Source organism: Periplaneta americana, chromosome 11 (genome assembly GCF_040183065.1).
Source record: "Periplaneta americana isolate PAMFEO1 chromosome 11, P.americana_PAMFEO1_priV1, whole genome shotgun sequence".
NCBI lineage: Eukaryota > Metazoa > Arthropoda > Insecta > Blattodea > Blattidae > Periplaneta > Periplaneta americana.
In genome coordinates, this window is record NC_091127.1 from 158,676,343 (window position 1) to 158,691,160 (window position 14,818).

General features: G+C 38.0%; 1 protein-coding gene across 1 annotated transcript in view; it reads right to left on the reverse strand.

Moving 5' to 3' along the window:
• The window catches only part of PsGEF (Protostome-specific GEF), a 509,082-nt gene that overhangs the window by 78,764 nt on the left and 415,500 nt on the right, over positions 1 to 14,818 (reverse strand). The window contains exon 19 of the mRNA XM_069840300.1: positions 13,113 to 13,323. Coding sequence (XP_069696401.1) covers positions 13,113 to 13,323 — 211 coding nt within the window. The remainder of the gene's footprint in view (positions 1 to 13,112; positions 13,324 to 14,818) is intronic.

The window sequence follows — 14,818 nt, forward strand, 5'->3', positions numbered from 1 at the left end:
TCTTCTATTCGTTTTTCTTCTCTTCGTCGTAATGTCCATGTTTCTGCCCCATACAATGCCACACTCCATACAAAGCACTTCACTAGTCCCTTCTTTAGTTCTTTCTCCAGAGGTCCGCAGAAGATGCTCCTTTTTCTATTAAAAGCTTCCTCGGCCATTGCTATCCTCCTTTTCACTACCTGATAGCAGCTCATGTTGCTGCTTATAGTACACCCCAAGTATTTGAAGCTGTCCACTTGCTCTACTGCTTCATTTAGAATTCTCAAGTTTATCTTCTGTATTTTTCTTCCTATGACCATGCTCTTCATCTTATTTGCATTTATCTTCATCCCATACTGCTCACAGCTGTCATTTAGCTCCAGTAGCATATCCCTTAGTATCATTTCCTCTTCTGCTAACAACGCCATATATATATATATATATATATATATATATATATATATATACACACACAAGGTGTTTCAAAAATACGGGGCATAATTTCAGGTATGTATTTCCCACATGTAAACAATCAAAATAGTTCATTACAACATGTGTCCGGAAATGCTTCAATTCCGAGTTATGGCCTTCACAACATTGAAATTCACCGGAACGTTTTTCTTTCCGCAGGTCGTTGTCATTACAGATGTTCAAAATGTCCACCTCCTGCTTGAATACAGACCTCACCTCACCGCACCTGGTGATGAGATGGAACAGTTGCACGTGGGTTTTCATACGCCCATACATGCTGATTGTGGAAATTTGTTATGTCATCTCGTGTGAACTGTGCTTCATCTGTAAATAATACTAAGGCAGGAAAGTTCGGATTTACACCACACTGCTGCAAGAACCACTGACAGAACCTAACTCGTGCAGGGTAATCTGCTGGTGACAGGGCCTGTACACGTTGCAAATGATAAGGATACAATTGATACTCTTTCAACAGTCGTATGAGGAATATTGACTTGCAACGCTACCCTTCCTGTGCTGATAGAAGGAGTCATGTTCACAGCCTCCAGAATCTCCTCCTGTACTTCTGGAGTTGTAGATCTTGGTCGTCCCCTTCCCAAACCAGGAGAGTTAAATTTTCCATACTCGCACAGACGGTAATGGAGATGTACAAATGTCTTCCAATCTGGACATTATCGCTGTGGGTACCTCTCCTGGTACAGTACAAACGACGAGCCAGCGCAGCATTGCCGTCCGCCTTACCGTACATGAAGTGTATCTCTGCCAGCTCTTGATTTGAATACATGTCGCACAGTCTAACGCCTACACAACACTGAATGTAACCTTCGCCTCGGAATGACCTGTCAGAGTGCCCTCTTAAGGTCTCCTTTGACGGCAACGACCTGCGGAAAGAAAAACGTTCTGGTGAATTTCAATGTTGTGAAGGCCATAACTCGGAAATAAAGCATTTCCGGACACATGTTGTAATGAACTATTTTGATTGTCTACATGTGGGAAATACATACCTGAAATTATGCCCCGTATTTTTTAAACACCCTGTATATACATATATATATATATACTACTGGGTTCAAAAAGTTCCCGGAATTTTACTACCATTTTTCGTATTAATATATAACAAGGGATATTATACATTTGTTTTGTTGGTAACATTTATGATGTCATTTCCTTAAAGTTTGTTGATATTGGCGGTTGTTGGTTTTGAGTTGTAGGCAATTGTTTATCATAGTGTTTTGTTTGTTCGTCGCATTTTGTAATTATATCCACAGAGCAACGTACAAACATCAAGTTCTGTGTTTTGTTACACAAAACTCCTGCAGAGATTTCTTAAACAAAATTATTGCTGGTGATGAAACTTGGTGCTACTTGTACGACCCAGTCCCTAAACGACAGTCATCTGAGTGGAAATTGAAAACATCTCCTCGGAAGGAAAAATTTCCTAGGGACACTTCCAAAGGCAAAGTTATGTTGGAAGTTTTCTTCGACTCTCAGGGTCTCATCCACCATGAGTTCATTCCAGAAGGTCGTATTGTAATGAAAGAATTGTACGTAGAAATCCTCCTTCGCCTCCGGGACTCAGTGAGAAGGAAACGTCCAGAAAAGTGGGTAGAAAACAACTGGTTCCTTATGCATGACAATGCACCTGCTCATCGCGCAATTATTGTAAAGAATTTTCTTGCCAGCACAACATAACTGCTTTGGATCACTCACCAGACTCTCCTGATCTCTCACCACCTGATTACTTTCTGTTTCCCCGTCTGAAAAGTCATCTGAAAGGACGGAGATTCAATGCTGAAGAGGTTATCGCAAACGCGACGAGAGCACTAAGACGGGTTTCACAAAATGGCTTCCAGGCCTGCTTCCAGGAACTCTACACGTGTTGGCAAAAGTGTGTTGTTGCGGAAGGCAACTATTTTGAAAGGAATGCTGTAGAATAGTGTTTAAGGTACGTTGTTTCTATGATACTAGCAAATTCCGGGAACTTTTTGAACCTAGTATGTATGTATATATATATATATATATATATATATATATATATATATATATATATATTACTGCCATTTTCGGCATTACCCTTCAAAATTCTCTAAAGTTCGGAGTGAGACAAGTGGCCAGCAGGCTTGGAGCTCACGTATTCAGTTTTCCTCAGCCCCAACTTTCACGTAAGGATGCATTTTTGCATATAGTACTTTTTAAATGTTTCTCCTCCCTTTCCCCATTGACAATGACAACGACTCTTCTTGTCTCGTCCGAAAATGACAGGACTGCAGTCGAGTTTAATTGCAATGAGAACGTATCCGAACGGTATCAAACTTTGTGGATAATAATAACGAAAACGCGGTTGATGATGATGATGATGATGATGATGTGTATAAATGACCATACTTACTTACTTACTTACTGGCTTTTAAGGAACCCGGAGGTTCATTGCCGCCCTCACATAAGCCCGCCATTGGTCCCTATCCTGAGCAAGATCAATCCGGTCTCTATCATCATACCCCACCTCCCTCAAATACATTTTAATATTATCCTCCCATCTCCAAACGTCTTTTTCCCTCCGGCCTCCCAACTAACACTCTATATGCATTTCTGGATTCGCCCATACGTGCTACATGCCCTGCCCATCTCAAACGTCTGTATTTAATGTTCCTAATTATGTCAGGTGAAGAATACAATGCGTGTAGTTCTGTGTTGTGTAACTTTCTCCATTCTCCTGTAACTTCATCCCTCTTAGCCCCAAATATTTTCCTAAGCACCTTATTCTCAAACACTCTTAACCTATGTTCCTCTCTCAAAGTGAGAGTCCAAGTTTTACAACCATACAGAACAACCGGTAATATAACTGTTTTAGAAATTCTAACTTTCAGATTTTTTGACAGCAGACTGGATGATAAAAGCTTCTCAACCGAATAATAACAGGCATTTCCCATATTTATTCTGTTTAATTTCCTCCCGAGTATCATTTATATTTGTTACTGTTGCTCCAAGATATTTGAATTTTTCCACCTCTTCAAAGGATTAATTTCCAATTTTTATATTTCCATTTCGTACAATATTCTCGTCACGAGACATAATCATATAATTTGTCTTTTTCGGGATTTACTTCCAAACCTATCTCTTTACTTGCTTCAAGTAAAATTTCCGTGTTTATGGATTTTCTCCTAACATATTCACGTCATCCGCATAGACAAGCAGCTGATGTAATCCGTTCAATTCCAAGCCCTCTCTGTTATCCTGGACTTTTCTAATGGCATATTCTACAGCAAAGTTAAAAAATAAAGGTGATAGTGCATCTCCTTTCTTTAGCCCACAGTGAGTTGGAAACGCATCTGAAAGAAACTGACCTATACGAACTCTGCTGTACGTTTCACTGAGATACATTTTAATTAATCAAACTAGTTTCTTGGGAATACCAAATTAATAAGAATATCATATAAAACTTCTCTCTTAACCGAGTCATATGCCTTTTTGGAATCTATGAATAACTGATGTGCACTGTAGCCTTATACTCCCTGTTTTCCGTTATCAGTCGAATACAAAATATCTGATCAATAGTTGAGTATAAATTACCGTAGAATAGTAAACTGTCGAAATCGGTTATAGCTGTATCAGCCCTGGCCTCAAAATGAGCATGCCGCAAATCTGGTTATACAAACAAATGTATCATGAAATTCACACTCTGTATATTTAATTGAAGCGGTTTGGCGGTATTCAGCTTCCCTTCTAATAATAGAACACCGGCCGTTCGATTCGCGGTCAGTATATCTACAGAGAGAGGCGATGAAGTTTCCGTCAGCTGCAATCAATATGACCAGCTTGCCCGATATAGAACTCAATACGAACACTGTCCGACTGGCTCTCTGAATTTTGTTACGTGCAAGAACAAGATAAACAAAGCAATCTTCTACAATTTCCGTAAAAATGGTGCAATGAGGGAACAAGAATCTAACAGGCAAGTGCGATCGATCTGGCATACGTGAAAGGGCTCTTATAAATGAAGCAGCCACGTGATCTTCGAGTCTGTTGGTTACTTTCCTGGAAATGCCATCCCATTAAAGGGACTTCAGTTATTTTTAAGGAAAAAGAATCGAGAAGGAAATATAATCTATTAGAACAAATGCCAGAATATAGTCTAGACCAGCCGTGGCGAAAATGTGACTCGCGAGCACATTGTGGCTCGCAGCGATAGCTGTGCATTTCTCTCGCTTCCTACCTACCCAACCCCCACCCTCTCACTCACTGGAGTCAAACTCCGTTCCATTTGTATTTGTCTCTGACCTGCGAGTGGCGTCGTCGCAATGTCTCTCTCGAAACCATGTACCTCTATAAAAACGAAAGTTCCAAGTAGGATGGGAGGACGCATTTTTTTGCTTACAATATGTTGAGAATGTTAAATGTATGATTTGTTCACAAGTATTACGAGGAAAACGGTTGTATAACATAAAACGGCATTATACTACATGTTACTGATGAAACATTACAAGTTTGTGTTTATTATTATTATTATTATTATTATTATTATTATTATTATTATTATTATTATTATTATTATTATTATTATTATAATCTCTGTAGGTCCATCCTTTTTCAGTAGATGTACGAATAATGCGGTTAGATCTTCAATTTAAACTCACAGATTTACAATGTGATGTTAAATGAAAGCTAGATGTAAGGCCTTGGCAAATGTTGAACTTTCAAATCTTTGCCAAAAAATAAATATCCGATGCTTCGTTCTTTCGCTTGCTTTGCTACAACTTACGTTTGTGAAAAATTATTTTCAACAATTAAAATAGTAAAAACCAAATTTAGATCACGACTGACAGATAAATACCTTCGTGATCAACTACGACTGGCAGTAAGTGACATAATTCCTGATTTTGAAACTCTGTCGCAGAGACATTCTGAAGACAGTTAACTTTAGATTATGATGATGTGTCCTATGTTTTCTTATTCATTTCTTTCTTCGTTACACGTACTAAACATTAGTTTGTAACCTTATACTGTATAAAATTAAAATTGTATATAAGTCCTTGACGTGAGGAAAATGAAAATCCGTTTAATAAGTCAGACAGTTGCTTCACTACCCCTTCGAGTGTCCGCCTCCCTCCATAGGTGCTATGCACGTTGCAGGTTACACAGTGGCTCGGCGCACGATCACTTTTTCGCCACTGCTGATCTTGACTAAACATTATGGAGAAATCAATAATAATACCGGGCTAAGCATAGGTCTTCCGTGGGCAATCCATCAAATTCAAGATTAAGTGAGATCCATTCCTTATGAATCGGGATTCAAAACATAACTCAATAGAATTTATCAACAGTTCATAACACCGTCGGCCTAACAAGTGAACGTTTGAAGAGAACGAGAAGGTCTATATATATAAGGTGAACTGTAAGTAATGTCATAAATTTCAAGGGATTATTCTTTGAGAAATTAAAAAAAAAACAGTTCAATACAATTTAGTTCCTTTTTGGCTTCCTTTTCGAGATAAAATTTGTTTCATATGAAACATTTCACAGCGTGTTTTGAAAAAGTCATTGATTTAATTACCAATATGCTCAGTCAATTTAAGAAAGCAGTGTATTATGATAATAAATAGACTCCGTATTCCAGCTGCCTATAAACTGGAATTAAGTTACCTAATTCGAAGTGCAGTATATGTGACGTCACAGTGCAGGTACAGTACGTTCGTATACAAAAATAGTTACGCTTCCTCTGCTCTCTTTCTCTAGAAAGTCAAAACCGGGACGCAGCCATAGTGAGTAGTCTTATCGATCACTGCTCTTACTAGTCGTATTATTTAAATAACTACATCTTTGTGGCTGATTGAAGGTTCATTGCAGAGGCAAAATGCCTGAGGTAAGATACTTAAGCGTGTAATATTGCAGGGCATAGTTGAGGATATTTGAACTAATATTTTCACTGTCAATATAGACAACAATACACATAAATTGTGTAAAATAAACATAAAAGCAACGAAAACAGTCCACTGAAAAACACTGCAATACCAAAAGGCACAGAAAGTGTGTTCAACGTACTAATCCAAAAGAACCAGTACCATGAAAATCTGAAAATTATGAAGATATTAACTTGACGTTTAGCGTGGATTTGTTTAGTTTACCATGATGTTCAGTGCTAACATCCAATTAATAAATTAAATAATCTACATTGCAGGGAATTTCTAGAAAAGTTTATTAAAATTAGTGGGTTTTCAGTAATGATGCATATTATGCAATATCCTAATGAAACACGAAAAAATATCAGACAATAGGAATATCTTGCACTACATCATGCACCAATAACGTCATGTGCTATTGAAAGAATTTCTTGCAATATAAAATCATTTCAAGTGACATCCACACAAGTTCAAGATCACGACGAAAATAAACATCACGGCTCAAGCATGTGTTTACTACTGGGTGTTCAGTTCAAAATGTGTCTTGGCTCGCTGCATGCCGTCATGTGGCTAGCTGATGAGCCTAGAGAATTCAATCTTCCTACACTTCCGCAGCTCAGGTGTATAATCTAAGAGGCAGAGAAGATGGCTAGCAAGTACGGCGTTCATTCTGAAGAGTACGTACCGATACGTACGGTAACGCCGGTAGTGGCAGGAATGTGAACTGTTTGGAAATACGTACTGTCGGGATATGGGGAGAGGGTTAAGACGATTATTTACGAATTTGTTGACATTAACTTCGACGGTCAACATGGACACGGAGCATTTGATTTGTGTTGTGGAATGTTACCGTACGCAACCGATGATAACAAATACCCTGCGTACGACTTGCCGGCGCAAAAAACAGTTCGAAAGAGGTTATGGTAGCACACAGACTGTACAGACCGCCATCTGTTGCTACGACGTTCAAGTTATACCGTACACGTTCTCAAGTTCAGATTGAAGAACGCCTTAAATAATAGGCAACTTCTCTAACATATAAGTTGAAACTCGCTTCAAATCGGTGACCCAACGACAGTGACGTCATGACACACTTTGAAATGAACACCCAGTAGTACAGCTTCAGAATGTCGGAAGTTGACTACTCCACGAACACGGAGCGAGACGCATTTGTTTGTATCCTTATCAGCTGCATTACCCATGTTCGGCGTACTATTTACCCAATGTGTCTTTAACTTCAGTCTTTAGGTGGCTGGAATACGAAGCCTAATGATAAATGATTGAAAGAATTTTAGTTTTGTAATTTAAATGTGAAGAAATTTGATCCAATTTTGTCCAATCCATCCATCCATCCATCCATCCATCCATCCATCCATCCATCCATCCATCCATCCATCCATCCATCCATCCATCCATCCATCCATCCATCCATCCATCCATCCATCCATCCATCCATCCATCCATCCATCCATCCATCCATCCATCCATCCATCCATCCATCCATCCATCCATCCATCCATCCATCCATCCATCCATCCATCCATCCATCCATCCATCCATCCATCCATCCATCCATCCACCCACCCACCCACCCACCCACCCACCCACCCACCCACCCACCCACCCACCCACCCACCCACCCACCCACCCACCCATCCATCCATCTATCTATCTATCTATCTATCTATCTATCTATCTATCTATCTATCTATCTATCTATCTATCTATCTATCTATCTATCTATCTAAGATTATTACTAACGAAAACTCTTATGCAGACGTTTAAAAGCGTTACACTTATAAAGTGTTGCCAAGCCGAAGAACAAAATATGGATGTAATTTTTATACAATCGTGTAGCTTTGTTATGAAAATGAAAACAGGCTGTAAAGAATGTTTTACGCGTGTCTTTCATCAAGCCATTTTCGTGCAGAAATTGTTACTGAAAATTCAGAAGTAGTGAAAGTGAAACTAAACGATAAAGAAATCGGGATATGGTATGCAAAAATTCTCAATAGATTTATTCAACCCAGATTTTTGAATGGGCAGTAAACTGATATAAATGGGCTACTTTAGTACCGACCTCATTTCTCCCCGAACTGGTGGATATATGAATAGCTTATGAGCGTTAACGGCAGTTTACACAAAGCCAATAATTTTATAGCCACAATTATTGAGAGTCTTATAGGTTATGGATTCCGAGAGCTCCTATTTTGAATCTATGAGGTATTCATCCAAAAAGAAAGCTTACAGACGAAGTGTATGACCTAAACCTTGTTCCACATATTATGATATAAAGGGAAATATTGAGAGAAGAATTTTAATGTTTAAGCGAAAATTTATCGAGCTTCGATATTCCGAAGATGGGAAGCGTACGTTGAGGCGGACGGTTATTTCAAGGCATTATACTGCCAGGAACAGACATTACGTATGTTTATTTTTCAAACTATGAAAGTCGCTTACACTTTATCGCCAGAGAATTTGTTAGTGTTGAAGATACTTCAATATTTTCCTGGAGAGACCAGATTCTGCATTATATCGTCTTGTTGATTGCTTGGACTACGTAAGAAAGCCTCTTGCAGGGTACACTGGTGTTCAAAGCTACGATTCTATGATCGTGTAAGCGAACTTTCCAACCATGGGATAAGTCAGAACCAAAAATATAAAAAATTGCCTTACTTTGAAAGAGTTCCGCTAGTTCTCAATAGGTGGCGCCATTATTGAGCGGTTAAAAAGTATCAGAGAAAATGATTGTGTAGATTAAGCATAAATTATTCTCATAATTGAAAATATGAGCGGTTTCCAGCTGGGTTACCTCATAGACTTACTAAATTTCCGCGGGTTACCTCTATGTTTACAATGTTACCATCTGAGCCAATATATAAATAACAATATCGGTTAACAGGAAATGCAAACTAATTTGTTTAAATTACGTTCTAGTGCATACCTGGACAAACAGCGCTCAACGAGCGCGCGCGCTCCTTCGGAGCGGGAGAGCTGTGTTTACCGCTCGCCGAAACGGAGAGGAAGATACGTCAGAATGACATAGACTTGCTATAGGTAGAGGAGAGGGAAACGACCATCAGCTATCTATTGGAGTGCAGTGTGTAGGCCTATTCTCAGTAACTGTTTCACGTTGCTTACCTACTGCTACAGTACAGTATGGAGGAATCTAAAAGACGGAACATAACATTTAACGATTTACAGCTCGAACTTATTGATCTTCAATGTGACCTAAGGGCTAAAGATCGTTTGAATAATGCTACTAGCCTGGTTGAGTTTTACAAGACTAAACATTAGCAATAATATCCACGACTACACAGGCTGGCTGTGAAAATGATTGCTATGTTTGGCTCAACATTTATATTTGTGAGCAACTGTTTTCTATAATCAACTTTAATAAAGGCAGACATCGAACATCTGTAACTGATGTTTCATTACGACCAGTAGGCTACTGTTCCTTTCAGCTGCCAACAGCATAAAACCTCGTTTTGATGTGCTGATAAATAAAAATATAACAAAATGATATTGTACATATAAGTAGCTACAGAATTTCTATTATTTCTGTAAAATAAATATTTCTTTATTAATTAATAATAGTCCAAGATAGTTTCGTAAACACTGAACGGGAATTCATTTCATAAACACTCGTACTAGTACTTCCTTTTGTGTATATTTTGTACGAGATCGCCCCTTCTTCCAGTCCACCCTTATACAGAGCGCAGCTAATATCTGCATTCCGTTCTCGAACTGTGAGCCGACTCGGAGAGCGCAAACCTTGTGCAGGCTTGAACTACGTGATGGATCACTGTTCAAACTAGACCTCATATTTTTCGAACCACTGTAGGGGACTGAAACACCTCCATCCATACCGCAATCTTTCGTCTTTGTAACCATTTTTACAATAGAGATAAAACAAATCCATTGTAATCATGGGAATACCATGACCTATCTTATTTTTAAGAAATGAAAACATGTTGTCCTCAAGGGGCGGTAGTAAATTGCACTGGAATTCAAACTTCCTGTATGTAAACATGTAGTAAATTACACTGGATGTTGTAAATTGCACTTCTTCTCATTTTATCAAGTTTTTCCCAACATTTTTGCCCAGTCTGTACACTCTCGACAATCGATACATCGCCTTGCTTGAATTTGCCATTTGTAGCAAATGTGAGGGGAATTTTAATAAGAAATTTGAGCCTGCTACAGTAATTTCAGATCTCGAAATAGCTATTCATGTTACAGTGAAAAACGTGTGAGCAAATACTAAAAAGTTTCTGTGCAGGTTTAATTTAACCAATTTCTGGTGGAAAAAAATCAATCTTCAGATCGAAATTTACGTAAAGGGCAATAGCATCAATACACCACATAGAGGAAAAAATTCACACACTAAGAAGGAACAAATTTACGTTGAAACACAAATTTCTGATTACCAGGAAGGAAAAATTGATCGATTCAGATTTCGTAAAAAATACATGTTATAGCTTTGCCAAAATACAGTTCAGTATTAGTATTGAACAAGTGTTCGATAATCGACACGAATAATAAACTGAAGTGGTACAGTAGAGTATATGTTGAACAAGTGCTTGATAATCGACACATAAAATAAAGTATTACAGTCTTACTAATAAACCGTGTATAGTTTTTATACGAGACTTATGCAGAGTTGAGACAGAAAACGTTACTAATAAACCGTGAATAAGCTATGGACGTATAAACAGGCTGTAACTATACAATGGGAATTGCTTTGCAGTAGTTATATACACGAAACCCCTTGTTTAAGTGTTGTATATAGAGAAAAAATGGCCGCCCCTCTAACAGCTGTTCGTATCGACTGTCATTTTATGATGATGGATGCCTTGTAACCAAAGAAGAACAAACCAAAGATCATAGAATTATTAGAATAATATTGCTGTAGCTTGTACTCTCTGACCAAAATGTACTGTGGTAATCGATTAGAGCCAGTTGTACTATCGATACTTAACATGCAACACTAGAGCGCTCTACCGGATGCAATAGAGAACCTCAGATATTCTATTATCTTTCGTAACGAAGTAATGACGAAACTATGACGTAGCTGTGTAATAGTTGTACTGTTATACACGACGTATGTAGTGATTATTAGTAAGGAATTTACACACGACGTATAAACGAGCTACTCATTGTATAAGTATAAGACAGTTAAACGTCTGTATATAGAGTTTTTGTTAGTAAGACCGTTAGTGTTGAACAAGTGTTTTGTAATCGACAAGCTTAATAAACTCAATTGTTAGTACTGTCTATACAACAAATATCAGCTCATAGTTTCAGCGCAGTTTGTATCTTCTACTCCTCGGCCATCCAGTGTAGTTTACATGGTAAGGGATTAACTGTCCGGTTTCTCTGCAGTGCAGTTTACTATTTTCCAGTGCAATTTACAATCGCCCGCCCTCAAGGTCCTGTGTAACCACATAACTTAAACAGAAACTGAATCACAAAGTGTTAACATTTTTTAGAGACATGATGTACCGGTACAGGGACATCATTTTATTTTTACTTCAATTTTTATTGTATCTGAGTTTTTGAATGTACTTCACTCCCATCCCTTCTACTAATGCAGTTCAACCGTCCTCCACACAGATCCAAGACCGCATATATAGTCATAGTAGCCTTACGGTCATAGTAAACAGTACGTTCCAAAAATATGTTCGCGTTTTCCAGTGACGAAAGAGCTTTCAATATTGAATCATTTTCCCACAGGTACTGTCGTCCATTTGCCTACGTCGCATCCCGGTTTTCCCCACCAGCTTTTATTCGCCAGCTAGTGGCTGGGCTGTCTTAGCTTTTTTCTGAGAACATTAATTTCTGTTAGGAATTGGACGTCTACGTAATATTATACAACTGTTTAAAATAACTTAAATAAAAGGGCCTCATTAAGTAATTAACTGTCACGTGATTTCCTCCCTTTCTACGACCCTACGACATAACCACTTGGACGGACAGTAGATAGCATGTCTGAGTAAGTTTATCTTTTCGGATCGGGCAGAAGTGAAGATTGAATTTACAGTACGTAAGGTACTCTTTTACAGAGTAGGTACCGTACAGAATTATTTTAAACATGAGTTACTGATACGAAGAACGAAACTGGTAATTGGGATTAGGTACAATAGTCTATAGTGTGATAATATGCACTTTAGAACTGAAGTCTGTATGGAAATGAATGGCCACCATTTAAAAAAAAAATGTGTTTAAATATCCATATTATTATTATTTTTCAATTTAACTTCATTCTCTATATTGTACGCTAATGTGCTGTAGACAATATAATATACACTGCATAATGAATACGTCCACATGGACAGCTCAGTTCGTGAGTAAAAACACACATTGTTAATACTGCACTGTATTTTGATTAAACAAAAACCTAGCCTAATGAAAATGATCAAATTCAAAAGCATGATATTTCCTAGTTTACGTAAATGGACGAACTACTTTTCTTCCCTCCTATACCTAGTAAAGTGATTTGTTTGTATATTACGCCAGTATCATCGAATTCCAGTCGTGGAAGGGGGTAGCAAACGGCGTTGATCCAGAGGTATAGGCAAGTAAATATTAAAAATGTTAGTAAAAATAAAATGATGTCCCTGTATATTTACACTTCCTCAATGGTGACGGATTAAATTAACAGCAATCTCGGCAGTGCAAAGCATGGATTCCAACGCCATACGAAGAGAAATTCTGACCATTCACTGCACCGACAACGCCAAGTGGTAAGAAGGACATTGTTACCTTTCTTGCGAATGTTGAAGAAGGCCTGCGTGACGGAGAGCAGCGAGAGTGGCTCCTCGGTGATGAAGAGGACGCGGTCACGGCTCACCTTGGCGAACATGAGCAGGTCTGTGAACAGCAGCGCCCAGAACGGACGAACGGCGCGGCCTTCCACCCGACTCAGGTCCCCGCCGAATATCCACTGCCTTCCGGGAGAGCTCAGCACGAACGGCTTGCAACACAAAACAGTCCAACAATAACTACAGTGTAGCAGAAAACAGGGGTTAAGCAAGATATTATCAAAGCTCGGAACTTGGGGACTTGTGTGCCGTGTGCATGAGTAAGGTTACAGGTACAACGTACACAAAGCTCATGCTGCAAGTGCTCAGGGACAGTCGTGTGTACTAAGAAAGTGGTCACATCGAATGGCAAGAAGACGGACGAGGAAACTGTGTCATGTCGAAGCCAATGACATTCAGATAATTAATTAGAGATAAACGGTCTGTTTGAAAATAAGAAAATACGTATTATTCGAATGGGTATTGTACACGTTTGAAAATATATTTCTTAAAATTTAGGTACAGAATTTCTTGGAGGAATTCTGAGGAGATACATTATTTTCTTCGAATGGAGAGTTTATATTTTGTAACTTGTGTCAAACACAAACTAGAGATTGGAAACGGGCATTCATTGAAATACATTGCAGTCCCTTAAATCGGTAGAAAATTTGTCCATAGCCATGGATCAAGTCGTAGTGGAATCTTCCCTAGTAGTGACATAGAAATTGAAAACTTTTTTCGAGACAAATTTAGGATACTTATCTTTCTCAGATACGAGATCAGCTAGCAACTACTGAAAATCGAACAGGAAACAGTGACAGTGAAAACATTCAATACTTTATTTCGGCCTAAGACTTTATAATACAATTACAAACCATTTTCCAAATTTGAAATTTTTTAAAATTGAAGCTTTTAAAAAATAAATTTGTAAAATTATCCACGATATAATATAATATTAACAAATGTATTTTTTTTACCTTTTATTTCTGTCTACTATATTCTTGTTTTTATTGAATATCACTGGCTTCTGTCGAATTGTTAATTTATACTAAATGTGTATTTTTCTCTCTTTTTCTCTTTCTTCTTTATTCTTGCTCTTGTGTTGTATTTATTGGTTTGAATTAAGTTACTTACTGTATTTAGTAAACTGTCCTTGTAAATGTTATGTTATATTATTGACTAAGACCACACCGTACACGAGCCTGGCTCTTACGGTAGTGGCTAGAAACATTTTTGTAATTTGTATTCAGTAGGTAGCTAGTTAAAATAAATAAAATAAAAAAATTAATGTTGCTCCCGTCACTTCATGTGACGTGGAAATAAGTTTGTTTCGTTTCAAATCATGTTTAACTAACAGACGAAGAAGGTATGGGTTCGAAAAATATTCGAATGTATGTAGTCATACACTGTATAAAATATACAGAGCAGAACTGTAAATTTGATATATTTTGAATGTTTATTTATATATATGCTATAAAATTACTTGTTTCAACCTACTATAATATTATCATTATGTTGTTCCGGCCAGGAGCCACTTTTATAGCAGACCTGACAGTACCTCTGTGCTGGAAGCGGGAGTTTGTTGACATTGAAGTCCGGTCGCTTAGCCACGTTCAAAGACACAAGTCCCCAAGTTCCGAGCTTTGGATATTATGTGACGGTGTTACA